The sequence below is a fragment of the Coregonus lavaretus genome (genome assembly GCF_964263955.1).
Source record: "Coregonus lavaretus genome assembly, chromosome: 16".
NCBI classification, from domain to species: Eukaryota; Metazoa; Chordata; class Actinopteri; order Salmoniformes; family Salmonidae; genus Coregonus; species Coregonus lavaretus.
The window spans coordinates 40476460-40492193 of record NC_140003.1 but is presented as its reverse complement, the minus strand read 5'-3'; the positions used below and the strand labels follow the sequence as shown (position 1 = coordinate 40492193).

General features: G+C 47.5%; 1 protein-coding gene across 1 annotated transcript in view; it reads left to right on the top strand.

The window, feature by feature from the left end:
* LOC311143959 (lysosome-associated membrane glycoprotein 1-like) overlaps positions 1-15734 on the top strand; it is a 19923-nt gene extending 4189 nt beyond the window's left edge. The window contains exons 2-6 of the mRNA XM_084179868.1: positions 8742-8944; positions 9278-9406; positions 11474-11540; positions 12006-12173; positions 12474-15734. Coding sequence (XP_084035994.1) covers positions 8742-8944; positions 9278-9406; positions 11474-11540; positions 12006-12173; positions 12474-12613 — 707 coding nt within the window. The 3' untranslated portion in view covers positions 12614-15734. The remainder of the gene's footprint in view (positions 1-8741; positions 8945-9277; positions 9407-11473; positions 11541-12005; positions 12174-12473) is intronic.

The following is a 15734-nucleotide window of genomic DNA, read 5'->3' as shown; positions in this document are numbered from 1 at the left end:
TCCCTTAGGGAACACTTACTCTGTGAAGTGGCGTGTGCAATAACTCAATTCGCCTTAGCGCACCTTCTAAACAATGTGATTTAAAATAATAATAATTTGCAACGGGTAAAGTCTACAAAACTTAGTCCACTCTGTTCATAACAGATTCTAGTTTTGAGATGAAATGTTTCATCGATGAGAATTTGCAGAATGTCGGCCAAAATCCATCTCGTTCCATCTTCCCCCACTGCCCGCCAGTGGGCTTCCTCTCAATGAGTGGAAACGCCAAGCGGATGCTTCACATTTATACATCAGTGAAATGTCTCATTTTTTCTAGCTGTGCCTAAACCCTTGCTTACCATTTCCTTTCCTAACCATTTTAAATGTCAACTTCAATGGGGTAGGGACGTCCCAAGGATATCATATAGCACGGACCATTGTTTACTCTTGGTCCACTCTTAAAAAAAAAAAAAAAAAAAAAAAAAATATATTTTTTTTAACAACAACAATACAATACACAGACAATACAAATGGCCACTCCCATCAGTGGGTGCTCTGGTCAGTGGGTGCGCTTGCCCCCCCCACCCGAGACGCTGGCAAGGCCCAAGGGCGAGAAAAATCAAGCCCCGCCTGACGTCCGGATGGGCATGGAGGCGAGTACACCCATAACCACCAGGAACAGCACACACACCGCTCACAACATGAAGCCAAACCACAAAACATAAATAGCGACATGCAAAACACACAATGATCCCGCACCCGCGCTCACCTCTGATTGGAGGACCTCAAACATTTACTGTACATTTGTGTATATAACTATTCCAACACTCATCAATTCCACCCTTCAGGCATCCACAGATCAACCCATCTTTACCAATAAATCATATAAATTCTACAATTTCCTCTCGCAATACATCACTCCATTCTCCCATGGTATCTCACTAGGGACTTGAACCTCCCCATCTGAAACGGATTGATCCATCAATTGTTGTTTAGTATATCAGTCCATTGTTAAGCAGAGTTGCCAACAACCCGATGCATCCAGTTTTCAGGAATACAGCTAATTCAACCTAGCTTACTTTTCCAGATGAAAACCGGATGTGGGAACTCCGCTCAGGCGTTTCTTTTACACCTGCTACGTTAGGTTACCTTTGGTCTGAACGCTGTGTACAATGTCAGGAAGTAGCATTAGCCACCATAGCATGGTGGTGGAAAATGTTGTTTCATAAAGAAAGTATGCATATTTTCCCCGTTCTTCCCCCCGCCTTCTCGCCATTAAATTGAGTTAAGGAGGAAATCGACGCCTTTGCAGCCTGAATGGAGAATGTTTTATGCACGAACCGGTCAACAAGGGATACGTGTGTATAGCCAGCTTCATGGATTCCCTTTGGACGGTAAGATGAAACGACTCTATCGTCATCTGCCGGCCTTTTGGGCTAGGCCAAGGCAAGCTATTAGATATCGATTACATTTTCACAGCCTGTCATTGTAATATTCTCTTTGTAGGACAAACTGGGCCTGAATGTAGCCTAAATGTCAAGATATCGGGGAAAGTGATAGACAAATAGTCAGACAAACGGATGATAAGAAAGACTGGAAGGAGTAAACAGATCAGTGGTACAGGGGAAAGACTGGAAGGAGTAAACAGATCAGTGGTACAGGGGAAAGACTGGAAGGAGTAAACAGATCAGTGGTACAGGGGAAAGACTGGAAGGAGTAAACAGATCAGTGGTACAGGGGAAAGACTGGAAGGAGTAAACAGATCAGTGGTACAGGGGAAAGACTGGAAGGAGTAAACAGATCAGTGGTACAGGGGAAAGACTGGAAGGAGTAAACAGATCAGTGGTACAGGGGAAAGACTGGAAGGAGTAAACAGATCAGTGGTACAGGGGAAAGACTGGAAGGAGTAAACAGATCAGTGGTACAGGGGAAAGACTGGAAGGAGTAAACAGATCAGTGGTACAGGGGAAAGACTGGAAGGAGTAAACAGATCCGTGGTACAGGGGAAAGACTGGAAGGAGTAAACAGATCAGTGGTACAGGGGAAAGACTGGAAGGAGTAAACAGATCAGTGGTACAGGGGAAAGACTGGAAGGAGTAAACAGATCAGGGGAACTGATGATGAAGGCTGTTAAAACGCCTTGGTTTGATCATGAAGATGTATTATGCGTGGTCCTCTGTAGCTCAGCTGGTAGAGCATGGCGCTTGTAACGCCAGGGTAGTGGGTTCGATCCCCGGGACCACCCATACACAAAAAATGTATGCACGCATGACTGTAAGTCGCTTTGGATAAAAGCGTCTGCTAAATGGCATATTATTATTATTATTATTATCAACTTAAATTATCCTCAGAGAGTTGCTGAATATTTGACATTTCAGGTTTCCTCATATATTCGTTCACCTTGGTTCAAAATCTAATTGTATTTGTCACATGCGCCAAATACAACAGGTATAGACTTTACAGTGAAATGCTTGCTTACGAGCCCTTCCCAACAATGCAGAGTTTAAAAAAAGTATATAAATATTAATACACAAGAATGGAGCTATATACAGGGAGTACCAGTACCAGATCAATGAGGTAGATATGTACATGAAGGCAGGCTAAGGCATCAACATGATTAAGAGTAGTAGAGTGTAAGTGTTTGTTGTGGTGGGATGCATGTGTGTGTGGTCCTCTGTAGCTCAGTTGGTAGAGCATGGTGTTGGCGACGACAGGATAGTGGGTTCGATTCCCAGAACTACCTATACGTAAAACGTATGTACGCATGACTGTATGTTGCTTTGGATGAAAGTGTCTGCTAAATGGCATTTATTATTATAATATTATTATGTATGCGTATGCCTGTGTATGTGAGTGTGTGTATATGTAGTCTTGTGAGTGTGCATAGAGCCAGTGCAAGATAGTCCGGGTTACCATTTTAATTAGTTATTTAGAAGTGTTATGGCTATTTAGCAGTCTTGGGGGTAGAAGCTGTCTCGGAGCCTGTTGGTCCGAGAGCAGATGCGCCGGTACCGTTTGCCGGACGGTAGCAGAGTGAAGTCTTTGGCTTAGGTGGCTGGAGTATTTGGCAATTTTTCGTGCCTTCCTCTGACACCCCCTGATATAGAGGTCCTGGATGGCAGGGAGCTCGACCCCAGTGATCAAATCAAATTGTATTTGTCACATACACGTGTTTAGCAGATGTTATTGCGGGTGTAGCGAAATGCTTGTGCTTCTAGCTCCGACAGTGCAGTAATATCTAACAAGTAATATCTAACAATTTCACAACATATACCCAATACACACAAATCTAAGTAAGGAATGGAATTAAGAATACAGTGGGGGAAAAAAGTATTTAGTCAGCCACCAATTGTGCAAGTTCTCCCACTTAAAAAGATGAGAGGCCTGTAATTTTCATCATAGGTACACGTCAACTATGACAGACAAATTGAGAAGAAAAAAAATCCAGAAAATCACATTGTAGGATTTTTAATGAATTTTATTTGCAAATTATGGTGGAAAATAAGTATTTGGTCACCTACAAACAAGTAAGATTTCTGGCTCTCACAGACCTGTAACTTCTTCTTTAAGAGGCTCCTCTGTCCTCCACTCGTTACCTGTATTAATGGCACCTGTTTGAACTTGTTATCAGTATAAAAGACACCTGTCCACAACCTCAAACAGTCACACTCCAAACTCCACTATGGCCAAGACCAAAGAGCTGTCAAAGGACACCAGAAACAAAATTGTAGACCTGCACCAGGCTGGGAAGACTGAATCTGCAATAGGTAAGCAGCTTGGTTTGAATAAATCAACTGTGGGAGCAATTATTAGGAAATGGAAGACATACAAGACCACTGATAATCTCCCTAGATCTGGGGCTCCACGCAAGATCTCACCCTGTGGGGTCTAAATGATCACAAGCAAAGATCCCAGAACCACATGGGGGGACCTAGTGAATGACCTGCAGAGAGCTGGGACCAAAGTAACAAACGCCTACCATCAGTAACACACTACGCCGCCAGGGACTCAAATCCTGCAGTGCAGACGTGTCCCCCTGCTTAAGCCAGTACATGTCCAGGCCCGTCTGGAGTTTGCTGGAGTGCATTTGGATGATCCAGAAGAGGATTGGGAGAATGTCATATGGTCAGATGAAACCAAAATAGAACTTTTTGGTAAAAACTCAACTCGTCGTGTTTGGAGGACAAAGAATGCTGAGTTGCATCCAAAGAACACCATACCTACTGTGAAGCATGGGGGTGGAAACATCATGCTTTGGGGTTGTTTTTCTGCAAAGGGACCAGGACAACTGATCCGTGTAAAGGAAAGAATGAATGGGGCCATGTATCGTGAGATTTTGAGTGAAAACCTCCTTCCATCAGCAAGGGCATTGAAGATGAAACGTGGCTGGGTCTTTCAGCATGACAATGATCCCAAACACACCGCCCGGGCAACGAAGGAGTGGCTTCGTAAGAAGCATTTCAAGGTCCTGGAGTGGCCTAGCCAGTCTCCAGATCTCAACCCCATAGAAAATCTTTGGAGGGAGTTGAAAGTCCGTGTTGCCCAGCGACAGCCCCAAAACATCACTGCTCTAGAGGAGATCTGCATGGAGGAATGGGCCAAAATACCAGCAACAGTGTGTGAAAACATTGTGAAGACTTACAGAAAACGTTTGACCTGTGTCATGCCAACAAAGAGTATATAACAAAGTATTGAGAAACTTTTGTTATTGACCAAATACTTATTTTCCACCATAATTTGCAAATAAATTCATTAAAAATCCTACAATGTGATTTTCTGGATTTTTTTTCCTCATTTTGTCTGTCATAGTTGACGTGTACCTATGATGAAAATTACAGGCCTCTCATCTTTTTAAGTGGGAGAACTTGCACAATTGGTGGCTGACTAAATACTTTTTTCCCCCACTGTATATACATATATGGACGAGCAATGGCAGAGTGGCATGGACTAAGACATTTATAGAATACAGGATATACATATGAGATGAGTAATGCAAGATATGTAAACATTATTAAAGTGACTAATGTTCCATTTCTTAAAGTGGCCAGTGATTTCTATAGGCAGCAGCAGCCTCTAATGTGTTAGTGATGGCTATTTAACAGTCTGATGGCCTTGAGATAGAAGCTGTTTTTCAGTCTCTCAGTCCCAGCTTTGATGCACCTGTACTGACCTCGCCTTCTGGATGATAGCAGGGTGAACAGGCAGTGGCTCGGGTGGTTGAGGTCCTTGATGATCTTTTTGGCCTTCCTGTGACATCGGGTGCTGTAGGTGTCCTAGAGGGTGGGTAGTTTGCCCCCAGTAATGCGTTCGGCAGACCACATCACCCTCTGGAGAGCCCTGCGGTTGCGGGCGGTGCAGTTGCCGTACCAGGCGGTGATACAGCCCAACAGGATGCTCTCAATTGGGCATCTGCAAAAGTTTGAGGGTTTTAGGTGCCAAGCCACATTTCTTCAGCCTCCTGAGGGTGAAGAGGCTCTGTTGCGCCTTCTTCACCACACTGTCTGCGTGGGTGGACCATTTCAGTTTGTCAGTGATGTGTACGCCAAGGAACTTGAAGCTTTCAACCGTCTCAACTGCGGTCCCGTAGATGTGGAAAGGGGGGTGCACCCTCTGCTGTTTCCTGAAGTCCACGATAATCTCCCTTGTTTTGTTGACATTGAGTGAGAGGTTATTTTCCTGGCACCACACTCCCAGAGCCCTCACCTCCTCCCTGTAGGTGGTCTCGTCATTGTTGGTAATCAAGCCTACTATTGTTGTCATCTGCAAACTTGGTTGAGTTGGAGGCGTGTGTTGCCACGCAGTCATGGGTGAACAGGGAGTACAGGAGGGGGCTGAGCCCACACCCTTGTGGGGCCCCAGTGTTGAGGATCAGCGAAGTGGAGGTGTTGTTTCCTACCTTCACCACCTGGGAAAGTCCAGGACCCAGTTGCACAGGGCAGGGGTCAGACCCAGGGCCTCGAGCTTAATGATGAGCTTGGAGGGTACTATGGTGTTGAATGCTGAGATATAGTCAATGAACAGCATACTTACATAGGTATTCCTCTTGTCCAGATGGGATAGGGCAGTGTGCAGGCGATTGCATCGTCTATGGATCTATTGGGGCGGTAAGCAAATTGAAGTGGTCTAGGGTGACATGTAAGGTAGAGGTGATATGATCCTTGACTTGTCTCTCAAAGCACTTCATGATGACAGAGGTGAGTGCTATGGGGCGATAGTAATTTAGTTCAGTTACCTTTGCTTTCTTGGGTACAGGAACAATGGTGGCCATCTTGAAGCATGTGGGGACAACAGACTGGGATAGTGAGAGATTGAATATGTCCGTAAACACCAGCCAGCTGGTCTGAGGACGCGGCTAGGGATGCTGTCTGGGCCGGCAGCCTTGCGGGGGTTAACATGCTTAAATGTCTTACTCACATCGGCCACGGAGAAGGAGAGCCCACAGTCCTTGGTAGTGGGCCGCGTCGGTGGCACTGTGTTATCCTCAAAGCCGGCGAAGAAGGTGTTTAGCTTGTCCGGAGGCAAGACATCGGTGACGTGGCTGGTTTTACTTTTGTAGTCTGTGATTGTCTGTAGACCCTGCCACATACGTCTCGTGTCTGAGCCGTTGAATTGCGACTCAACTTTGTCTCTATACTGATGTTTTGCCTGTTTAATTGCCTTGCGGCGCGAATAGCTACACTGTTTGTATTCTGCCATATTCCCAGTCACCTTGCCATGGTTAAATGTGGTGGTTTGCGCTTTGTTTGGTGCGAATGCTGCCATCTATCCACGGTTTCTGGTTAGGGTAGGATTTAATAGTCACAGTGGGCACAACATCTCCTATAAACTTCCTAATAAACTCAGTCACCGTTTCAGTGTATTTGTCTAAATTATTTTCGCAAGCTACCTGGAACATATCCCAGTCCGCGTGATCAAAACAATCTTGAAGCGTGGATTCCGATTGTTCAGACCAGCGTTGAATAGTCCTTAGCACGGGTACTTCCTGTTTGAGTTTCTGCCTATAGGAAGGGAGAAGCAAAATGGAGTCGTGGTCAGATTTGTCGAAAGGAGGGGGGGGGAGGGCCTTATAACCATCCCGGAAGTTCGAATAGCAATGGTCGAGGATTTTAGCAGTCGATATGTTGATAGAACTTCGGCAGCCTAGTCCTCAAATTTGCTTTGTTAAAATCTCCAGCTACAATAAATACAGCCTCAGGATATGTGGTTTCCAGTTTGCATAAAGTCCAGTGAAGTTCTTTGAGGGTCGTCGTGGTATCTGCTTGAGGGGGGATATACACGGCCGTGACTATAACCGAAGAAAATTATCTTGGGAGATAATACATTTGATTGTGAGGTATTCTAGTTCGGGTGAACGAAAGGACTTGAGTTCCTGTATGTTACTACAGTTACACCATGAGTCATTAATCATGAAACACACACCTCCGCCCTTCTGCTTCCCGTAGAGATATTTATTTCTGTCTGCGCGTTGAACTGAGAACCCATCTGGCTGGACCGATTGACAGAATATCCAGAGAGAGCCTAGTTTCCGTGAAACAAAGTATTTTACAGGTCTTGATGTCTCTCTGGAAAGAAATCCTTGCCCTGAGCTCATCGACATTGTTATCCAAAGACTGAACATTAGCGAGTAATATACTTGGAAGCGGTGGGTGGTGTGCGCGCCTCCTAAGTCGAACCAGCAGGCCGCTCCGAATGCCCCTCCGCCGGCAATGTTTTGGGTCAGCCGCTGGAATCCGTTCAATTGCCCTGGGGAGAGAAAACAAAGGATCTGCTTCGGGAAAGTCGTATTCCTGGTCGTAATGCTGGTAGTTCTGGTGAGTTACTGCCGCTCTGATATCCAATAGTTTTTCCCGGCTGTATGTAATGATGCAAAACACTTTCTGAGCTAATAATGTAAAAAATAATACATAAAAAAAACGAAATACCGCAAAGTTTCCAAAGAGCTAGTCGCGAGGCCGCCATCTTCGTCAGTGATGTACTTGGATCAGCTCCTTGGTATTACTGACATTGAGGGAGAGGTTGTTGTCCTGGCACACTGCCAAGTGTCTGACCTCCTCCCTGTAGGCTGTCTCATTGCTGTCGGTGATAAGGCCTACCACCGCCATTTCGTGTAAGCGAGGTACTAGTGACTGTGTTTTCCTCTGCACAGACAGATGAGACGGATATCAGCTAATGAGAATGTGATTGATGACATCAGTAGTGTTGTATCCTCGAAAGCCACATGAGACTAGTATTGATAGAAGTGACTGTATTGTAGAAATGAACCAAGTAGCAGACATGCTTCTTCATTCCAACGGTTCTTAAACTTTTTGTGGTGTGACCCACTAAAGCTTTTGGAATTTTCATGTGACTGCCACATCAATGGAATCAGCATTTTATGTTGGCACAACCCAGTCTGCCACCACATTAAAGGAATTGGCCACAACATTACCCCAAGGTTACTTACCTACTCAGTGGTTGCGTCGCTATAGTCTCAAATGGCTCCTCCATCTCTTCTCCTTCATCTGCACTTATCTAATAACACACGATCGGTGAAAGCAACATTATGGTGGTGAATGCCTACAGAGGTTGCTTGTCAACTTCTTTCACATCTGTGCAGATAAGGGAAAGGAGGTGAGGAGAGGCGGCCCCTTAAGACAATTGAGATGCACCCTGTGAGACCTTACCACCCGCCAGCTAAGGATCGGACAGCGCTGTATCTTTTTGTCTATCCATCTGTGGTTGTAGACTGGCATTGACTTCATTGACTTGTTACATCATTACAGCGGTCACGTTGCATCAGAGCTTTGCTGCCACTGATGCCCCGCCCACGGCTGCTGCCCCTCAAACCACGTCTCCGCCTCCTGCACCCCCGGCCCTGCCCGAGAGGGGCAACTACACTGTAACCAACGGCAATGGGACCGCCTGTCTGATGGCCCTCATGGGACTGCAGCTCAACGTCAGCTTCAGCTCTGCCGCTTTCAATAAGGTACGCACACACAGACTTGCACATTCTTGAAGCCCAGCACCTCTCACACACAGTCTTGTTTTACTAACCTTGTGGGGACACATCATTGATTCCCATTCAAAATACTATTTTCCTTGACCCCAAAACCCAACCCTAACCCTAACACTAATTCTAACCCTATACCCCCTAGGAATAGCCTTTATCCTTGTGGGGACTGGCAAAATGTCCCCAGTTGGTCAAATGTTTGTTTGTTCACTATTCTTGTGGGACTTCTGGTCCCCTCAAGTATAGTTAAACATGTCCACACACACACACACACTCACAGCCCTGTGTCTTGTTGTCCTGTGTGTGCAGACTGTGCTGGACGTGGTGAACCTGCAGCCCAACATGACTAAGAGCTCAGGGTCATGTGACTCGGACAGCGCCACCCTGCTGCTGAAGGCTGACGAGGAGAGAACCAACCTCACCCTCATCTTCTCCCTGGTCAGAACTCTCTTTTTACCTTTTCTTTGTTTCTCTTTACTTTTCTCTTTCTTTGGCTGTGTCTGCCACTTCACTTAGTTTTCTCTCTGTCGCTCTCTCTCTGTCGTCGCTCTCTCTCTGTCGTCGCTCTCTCTCTGTCGTCGCTCTCTCTCGCTCTCGCTCTGTCGTCGCTCTCTCTCGCTCTGTCGTCGCTCTCTCTCGCTCTGTCGTCGCTCTCTCTCGCTCTGTCGTCGCTCTCTCTGTCGTCGCGCTCTCGCTCTGTCGTCGCTCTCTCTCGCTCTTGCTCTCTGTCGTCGCTCTCTCTCGCTCTTGCGCTCTGTCGTCGCTCTCTCTCGCTCTTGCTCTCTGTCGTCGCACTCTGTCGTCTCTCTCTGTTGTCGCTCTCTCTCTGCCGTCGCTCTCTCTCTCTCTGCCGTCGCTCTCTCTCTCTGCCGTCGCTCTCTCTCTCTGCCGTCGCTCTCTCTCTCTGCCGTCGCTCTCTCTCTCTCTGTCGTCGCTCTCTGTCGTCGCTCTCTCTCTCTCTGTTGTCGCTCTCTCTCTCTGTCGTCGCTCTCTCTCTCTGTCGTCGCGCTCTCTCTGTCCTCGCTCTCTCTCTGTCCTCGCTCTCTCTCTGTCCTCGCTCTCTCTCTGTTGTCGCTCTCTCTCTCTGTCGTCGCGCTCTCTCTCTCTCTGTCGTCGCGCTCTCTCTCTCTCTGTCGTCGCGCTCTCTCTCGCTCTCTCTGTCGTCGCGCTCTCTCTCGCTCTCTCTGTCGTCGCGCTCTCTCTCGCTCTCTCTGTCGTCGCGCTCTCTCTCTGTCGTCGCGCTCTCTCTCTGTCGTCGCGCTCTCTCTCTCTGTCGTCGCGCTCTCTCTCTCTGTCGTCGCGCTCTCTCTCTCTGTCGTCACTCTCTCTGTCGTCACTCTCTCTGTCGTCACTCTCTCTGTCGTCGCTCTCTCTCTCTGTCGTCGCTCTCTCTCTCTCTGTCGTCGCTCTCTCTCTCTCTGTCGTCGCGCTCTCTCTCTCTGTCGTCGCGCTCTCTCTCTCTGTCGTCGCGCTCTCTCTCTCTGTCGTCGCTCTCTCTCTCTCTGTCGTCTCTCTCTCTGTCGTCGCTCTCTCTCTCTCTGTCGTCGCTCTCTCTCTCTCTGTCGTCGCTCTCTCTCTCTCTGTCGTCGCTCTCTCTCTCTCTGTCGTCGCTCTCTCTCTCTCTGTCGTCGCTCTCTCTCTCTGTCGTCGCGCTCTCTCTCTGTCGTCGCGCTCTCTCTCTCTGTCGTCGCGCTCTCTCTCTCTGTCGTCGCGCTCTCTCTCTCTGTCGTCGTGCTCTCTCTCGCTCTCTCTGTCGTCGCACTCTCTCTCTCTGTCGTCGCGCTCTCTCTCTCTGTCGTCGCTCTCTCTCTGTCGTCGCTCTCTCTCTCTGTCGTCGCTCTCTCTCTGTCGTCGCTCTCTCTCTCTGTCGTCGCTCTCTCTCTCGCTCTCTCTCGTCACGCTCTCTCTCTGTCGTCGCTCTCTCTCTCGCTCTCTCTCGTCACGCTCTCTCTCTGTCGTCGCGCTCTCTCTCGCTCTCTCTCTCTGTCGTCGCTCTCTCTCTCGCTCTCTCTCGCTCTGTCGTCTCTCTCTCTGTCGTCACTCTCTCTCTGTCGTCGCTCTCTCTCTGTCGTCGCTCTCTCTCTGTCGTCGCTCTCTCTCTGTCGTCGCTCTCTCTCTGTCGTCGCTCTCTCTCTCTGCCGTCGCTCTCTCTCTCTGCCGTCGCTCTCTCTCTCTGCCGTCGCTCTCTCTCTGCCGTCGCGCTCTCTCTCTCTGTCGTCGCTCTCTCTCTCTGTCGTCGCTCTCTCTCTGTCGTCGCTCTCTCTCTCTATGTCGTCTCTCTCTCTGTCGTCCATCTTTTTCTTTATTTATTCTTGCATCCATTAATACATTAGTACATGCAGTAAGGTTTTCTGTATCAGTAGTAAAGGCTTTTGGCACTAACACCTGACTGCCACAAGATGGAGCCTCATGAACAAGCAGAGGACAGGCACTCGTGAACTATTGTTCCAGTCGTGAGTGTGGTGTACACACTGTGTGGCGTCACTGGTTCTCTTGTGTCTGCAGAATGCCACGTCCAGTAAGTACCACCTCAGTGGAGTGACCCTGTCGGCAGCCTGGCCGCACATGAGTGGTGAGTCTGGATCCATGTATTATTAATCTACTAGCCATCCTCTTACAACCCCAATCTGCCATGTATGCAGTTTCTCCAGTGTTGAAAACCTTCTATAATCCTCCTCTCCCACACTCTTCCATCCCCCACATTACTGTAACGTCTTCTCCTTTTTTTATTATCCCCCTTTCTTTATCCCGTTTCACATCCCAACCTTTACCTCCCCCGAGCTGACAAGGTAAAAATCTGTTGTTCTGCCCCTGAGCAAGGCAGTTAACCCACTGTTCCCCAGGAGCCAATGACGTGGATGTCGATTTAAGGCAGCCCCCCTTCAACTCTGATTCAGAGGGGTTGGGTTAAATGCTGAAGACACATTTCAGTTGAATGTATTCAGTTGGTACAACTGACTAGGTATCCCCCTTTCCTTTCCCTCGTTTATCATCCTTCGTACCCCACCCTTAACCTCTCTCCCTGTGGTCCCTCTAGAGCCCTTCTCAGCCAGTAACAGTAGTCTGGACTACCTGCGTGGTACCCTGGGGCGGAGCTACATGTGTCGTGAGGAGCAGACTCTGGCTGTGACTGTGAACTTCTCTCTCAACACCTTCCAGCTGCAGGTGCAGCCCTTTGGCCTCACCGGGTACCAGTTTGGAGCAGGTACTGTACTGGGGGTTACCGCTTCACGTGGGACTGTTTCAGTAGGGGACATGGGGGTTACCATTCCATGTGGTACTATTTCAATAGGGGACTGTGGGTTACCATTCAATGTGTTAATGTTTCAGGAGGGGATTGTTATCCACATTGCTGAGATTGGAATAAGATGATTATTATGATCACTGCTTTTCTTTCTTCTTATCTTTCAATTTCTTATTTTTCTCCACTTTCCCTCGCCTGCTCTTCTGTCTCTCTCTCTAATTCCCCTTCTTTCTCACTGCCTCTGTTTGTCTCCCTCTCCAGCGGAGGAGTGTCAGCTGGATGAGGATGACATGTTGATCCCCATCATCGTGGGCGCTGCGCTGGCCGGACTGGTCCTCGTCGTCCTCGTGGCCTACCTCATCGGCAGGAAGAGGAGCCACGCCGGCTACCAGACCATCTAAGATCACTTCCTGTCGACTGACCCCCACCACCAAGAGCCAGAGAGCGCTGCCCCACCACCAAGAGCCAGAGAGCGCTACCCCACCACCTCACCCCCCAGCTACTAACAATCACCTGGATTGACTGACCCCCACCACCAAGAGCCAGAGAGTGCTACCCCACCACCTCACCCCCCAGCTACTAACAATCACCTGGATTGACTGACCCCCACCACCAAGAGCCAGAGAGCGCTACCCCACCACCTCACCCCCCAGCTACTAACAATCACCTGGATTGACTGACCCCCACCACCAAGAGCCAGAGAGCGCTACCCCACCACCTCACCCCCCAGCTACTAACAATCACCTGGATTGACTGACCCCCACCACCAAGAGCCAGAGAGCGCTACCCCACCACCTCACCCCCCAGCTACTAACAATCACCTGGATTGACTGAACCTCACTGCGACCCCTAAACTGAACTTCCTAACCCCCATTCAGTTGGTCTCATCCTAGAATCCTCCCCTCCCCATCTTCCCCTCCGAACTCACTCACTCACTAGCCCCACGTTGGGTATCCATGGGGTTGATATGCGCTTTCAGGACTGAACTGCTCCTTTGTATATAAAAAAAAAGGGAATCTGCTGAGAGATTGTATTTACATAACGAAACACTCGACAGTAGAGCTCTTCACGGATTCATCTGTACCCGAGACCCGATCCAGAATTCTAAATAGTGTCACGGATCTGAACTGATAACCACAGGTAGGCCTCTATGTAATTTTAACTTCCTTGTCCGGAAGAGCCCGTACATATCCGAATGCGACTGCTACGGTAGAGAAATTGAATTTATGCTGCTGCTCTTACATTTCACGAGAGTGGAGCTTGTTGGCCAATCATAAGTTATCAAAGCCGCAATAGGCTAGTCATAGAGCCTCCGTGTGTGGCAAAAGTTAGGAGATATCTAATTAATGGAACTAAAAGTTAAAGGAGAAGGATAGGCTACCACGACCATATTCTGAATGGAGTTGAGGATGAGAATGCAGCCTCAATTAGCCTAGCTCGCTAACGTTAGCTAGCTTTTCCCGGTACTACATAATCATATGATGATAAATAACTTTGCTATGGCAGCTATTAATCTACTATAGCGCGAGTCGGCTTGGTTGCTGTCTCATCTCTCCCTCCCTCCCTCCTCCCCGTGTCACTCGCTCACAGTATGGCCCCTCCCCCACCTGCTGGAGCGGCACTTCTCTCTCGCGCTTTATCAGCTCCAGTTAATAAAGTAGCTCTAAAAAAAAATTACAAAATATGTTGCTTCCCTCATTCAGATTATACCAGGTCTGGATCTGACCAGGTCTATACGGAACGGGTCTAGCTATATCCGGGTCCGTTCGGAATGGGTCTCTGACTATATTTAAAAAAAAATATTTATACATATCGGGTTCGAGTGGGAAAGCCCCAGGTCCATTTCAGAATTGGTCCAACTTTTTGGACCCGTGAAGACCTCTACTTGAGAGACAACATTGCTGGGGGGGCTCATAACCATATGCTGAATAATAATCCACACTATTTGTAGCCTAGGGTCTCATATCATGCTTAAATTTGACTGGTGTCTGACAAAGGAATTCTGAGGGATTGTTTGTGTACAAGCATTGCTGCTGCTGTTTAATTTCTTCTCGGTTTTGGTTGGTGGCCATTGTCAGTCACATAATAGGAGGCTGTTGTTACTCCTGTGTAAAGGGAATATTATGACTGTCGCTGGCTGCTACAACCAATCCCCTCCTCTCAACCAACGGAAGTTAGGACTTGTTGCATAAGGTTTTCAACATCTTTGAACTTAATGAAGTTGTAACTCTGAATATAATATGGAGTTGATGGAAGTCGCCCCTAACCGAAGCTCCAGGGTCAGATATTTTTGCATCCTACTATGATTTGGGGCTGGGTAATCTCATCCTAGATCTGTGGTTAGGGGCTAAGCTAGGTACCAGCTGCAGTTTGAGAATGGTAGTGTTCCTTAATCCATCTCTTAGGGGTGGCCTATGTGGATGTTTTTGTGCACCTTCTTGGGTTCCTCTTGGACTGACTTGAGGAACCAGGGTAAAGGTAATTTGATGGTGAAGCAGTTGGTCTGCATACCACCGCTTATAGTTCCATTATTAAACGGCACTGCATGGTCAAACCGACGTCTGCATTGGCCGTGCAGCATTAACGGCGATACAGCCTCTGCAGAGGTCAGGGCATTCATACGTTTTGTGCTTCATGGAGCAAAGCAGAGCTGTTGTCAAGGAAGTGAGTTTGTTTATACAGTACCTACAGTCAACCAATCATGTCAATGCAGAGCTATACGGAGCCCTCCACATTGTTACAACATTTGAGAGGCACGGTCATGCGGTACGGCGCTTGATTTGGCATCTGCACACCCTCCATACGAAGCCTCCGATCACATTTTCGGACCAAGCATAAATTGGCTTTAAGACGGGGTGATTTTTGTTGCTCTGACGGTACATCCAGTGATACACTAAGGGGAGTGGTTGTTACAGTAGAATTACATGGTGCTTACAAATGGCTGAACTCAAACTGCACCTGTGTAACTTGGGACACTTGTGAATAGTCACGTTATTAGGTGGTTTTCTCAAGTTAGGATTCAGGATATTATAGTTATTGTCCTGAGGGAGTTGGAGTTACTGTTAATAGAACAGCACCGTTTTAGGGAGGACATAATTTCTCCACCACAAAATAAATGTTAAATGCCAAATGGAATCTGTGCCTCACCACTTACAAGAAAGATGGGATCTATGCTAATGTTCCAGTTACACACTCTAATATGTCTCAAATGACACCCTATTCTATTCCCCATGTAATACACGTCTTAGTTGGGTGTCATTTGGGACATAACCTTTTTGTCTCTACACAGCGTTACCTTGTTAGGGACGTTTTCTTGTTTCTTAGATTTGCCTGGCCTGTTGAACGAACAGAGGATGCATTATTTGGAGTGAAAGGGGGAAGTAAAAAAAAAAAGTGCTTTTTTTTGTTCCACCCCTCATCTAGAAGTGTTAACATCCATAGGTAGTGATTTAATAAGGTTTTAAGAATGTTTTTGTTTTTTTAAGTGTAGAGGTCAATACAAAAAATAAGCTGAAGGAATGA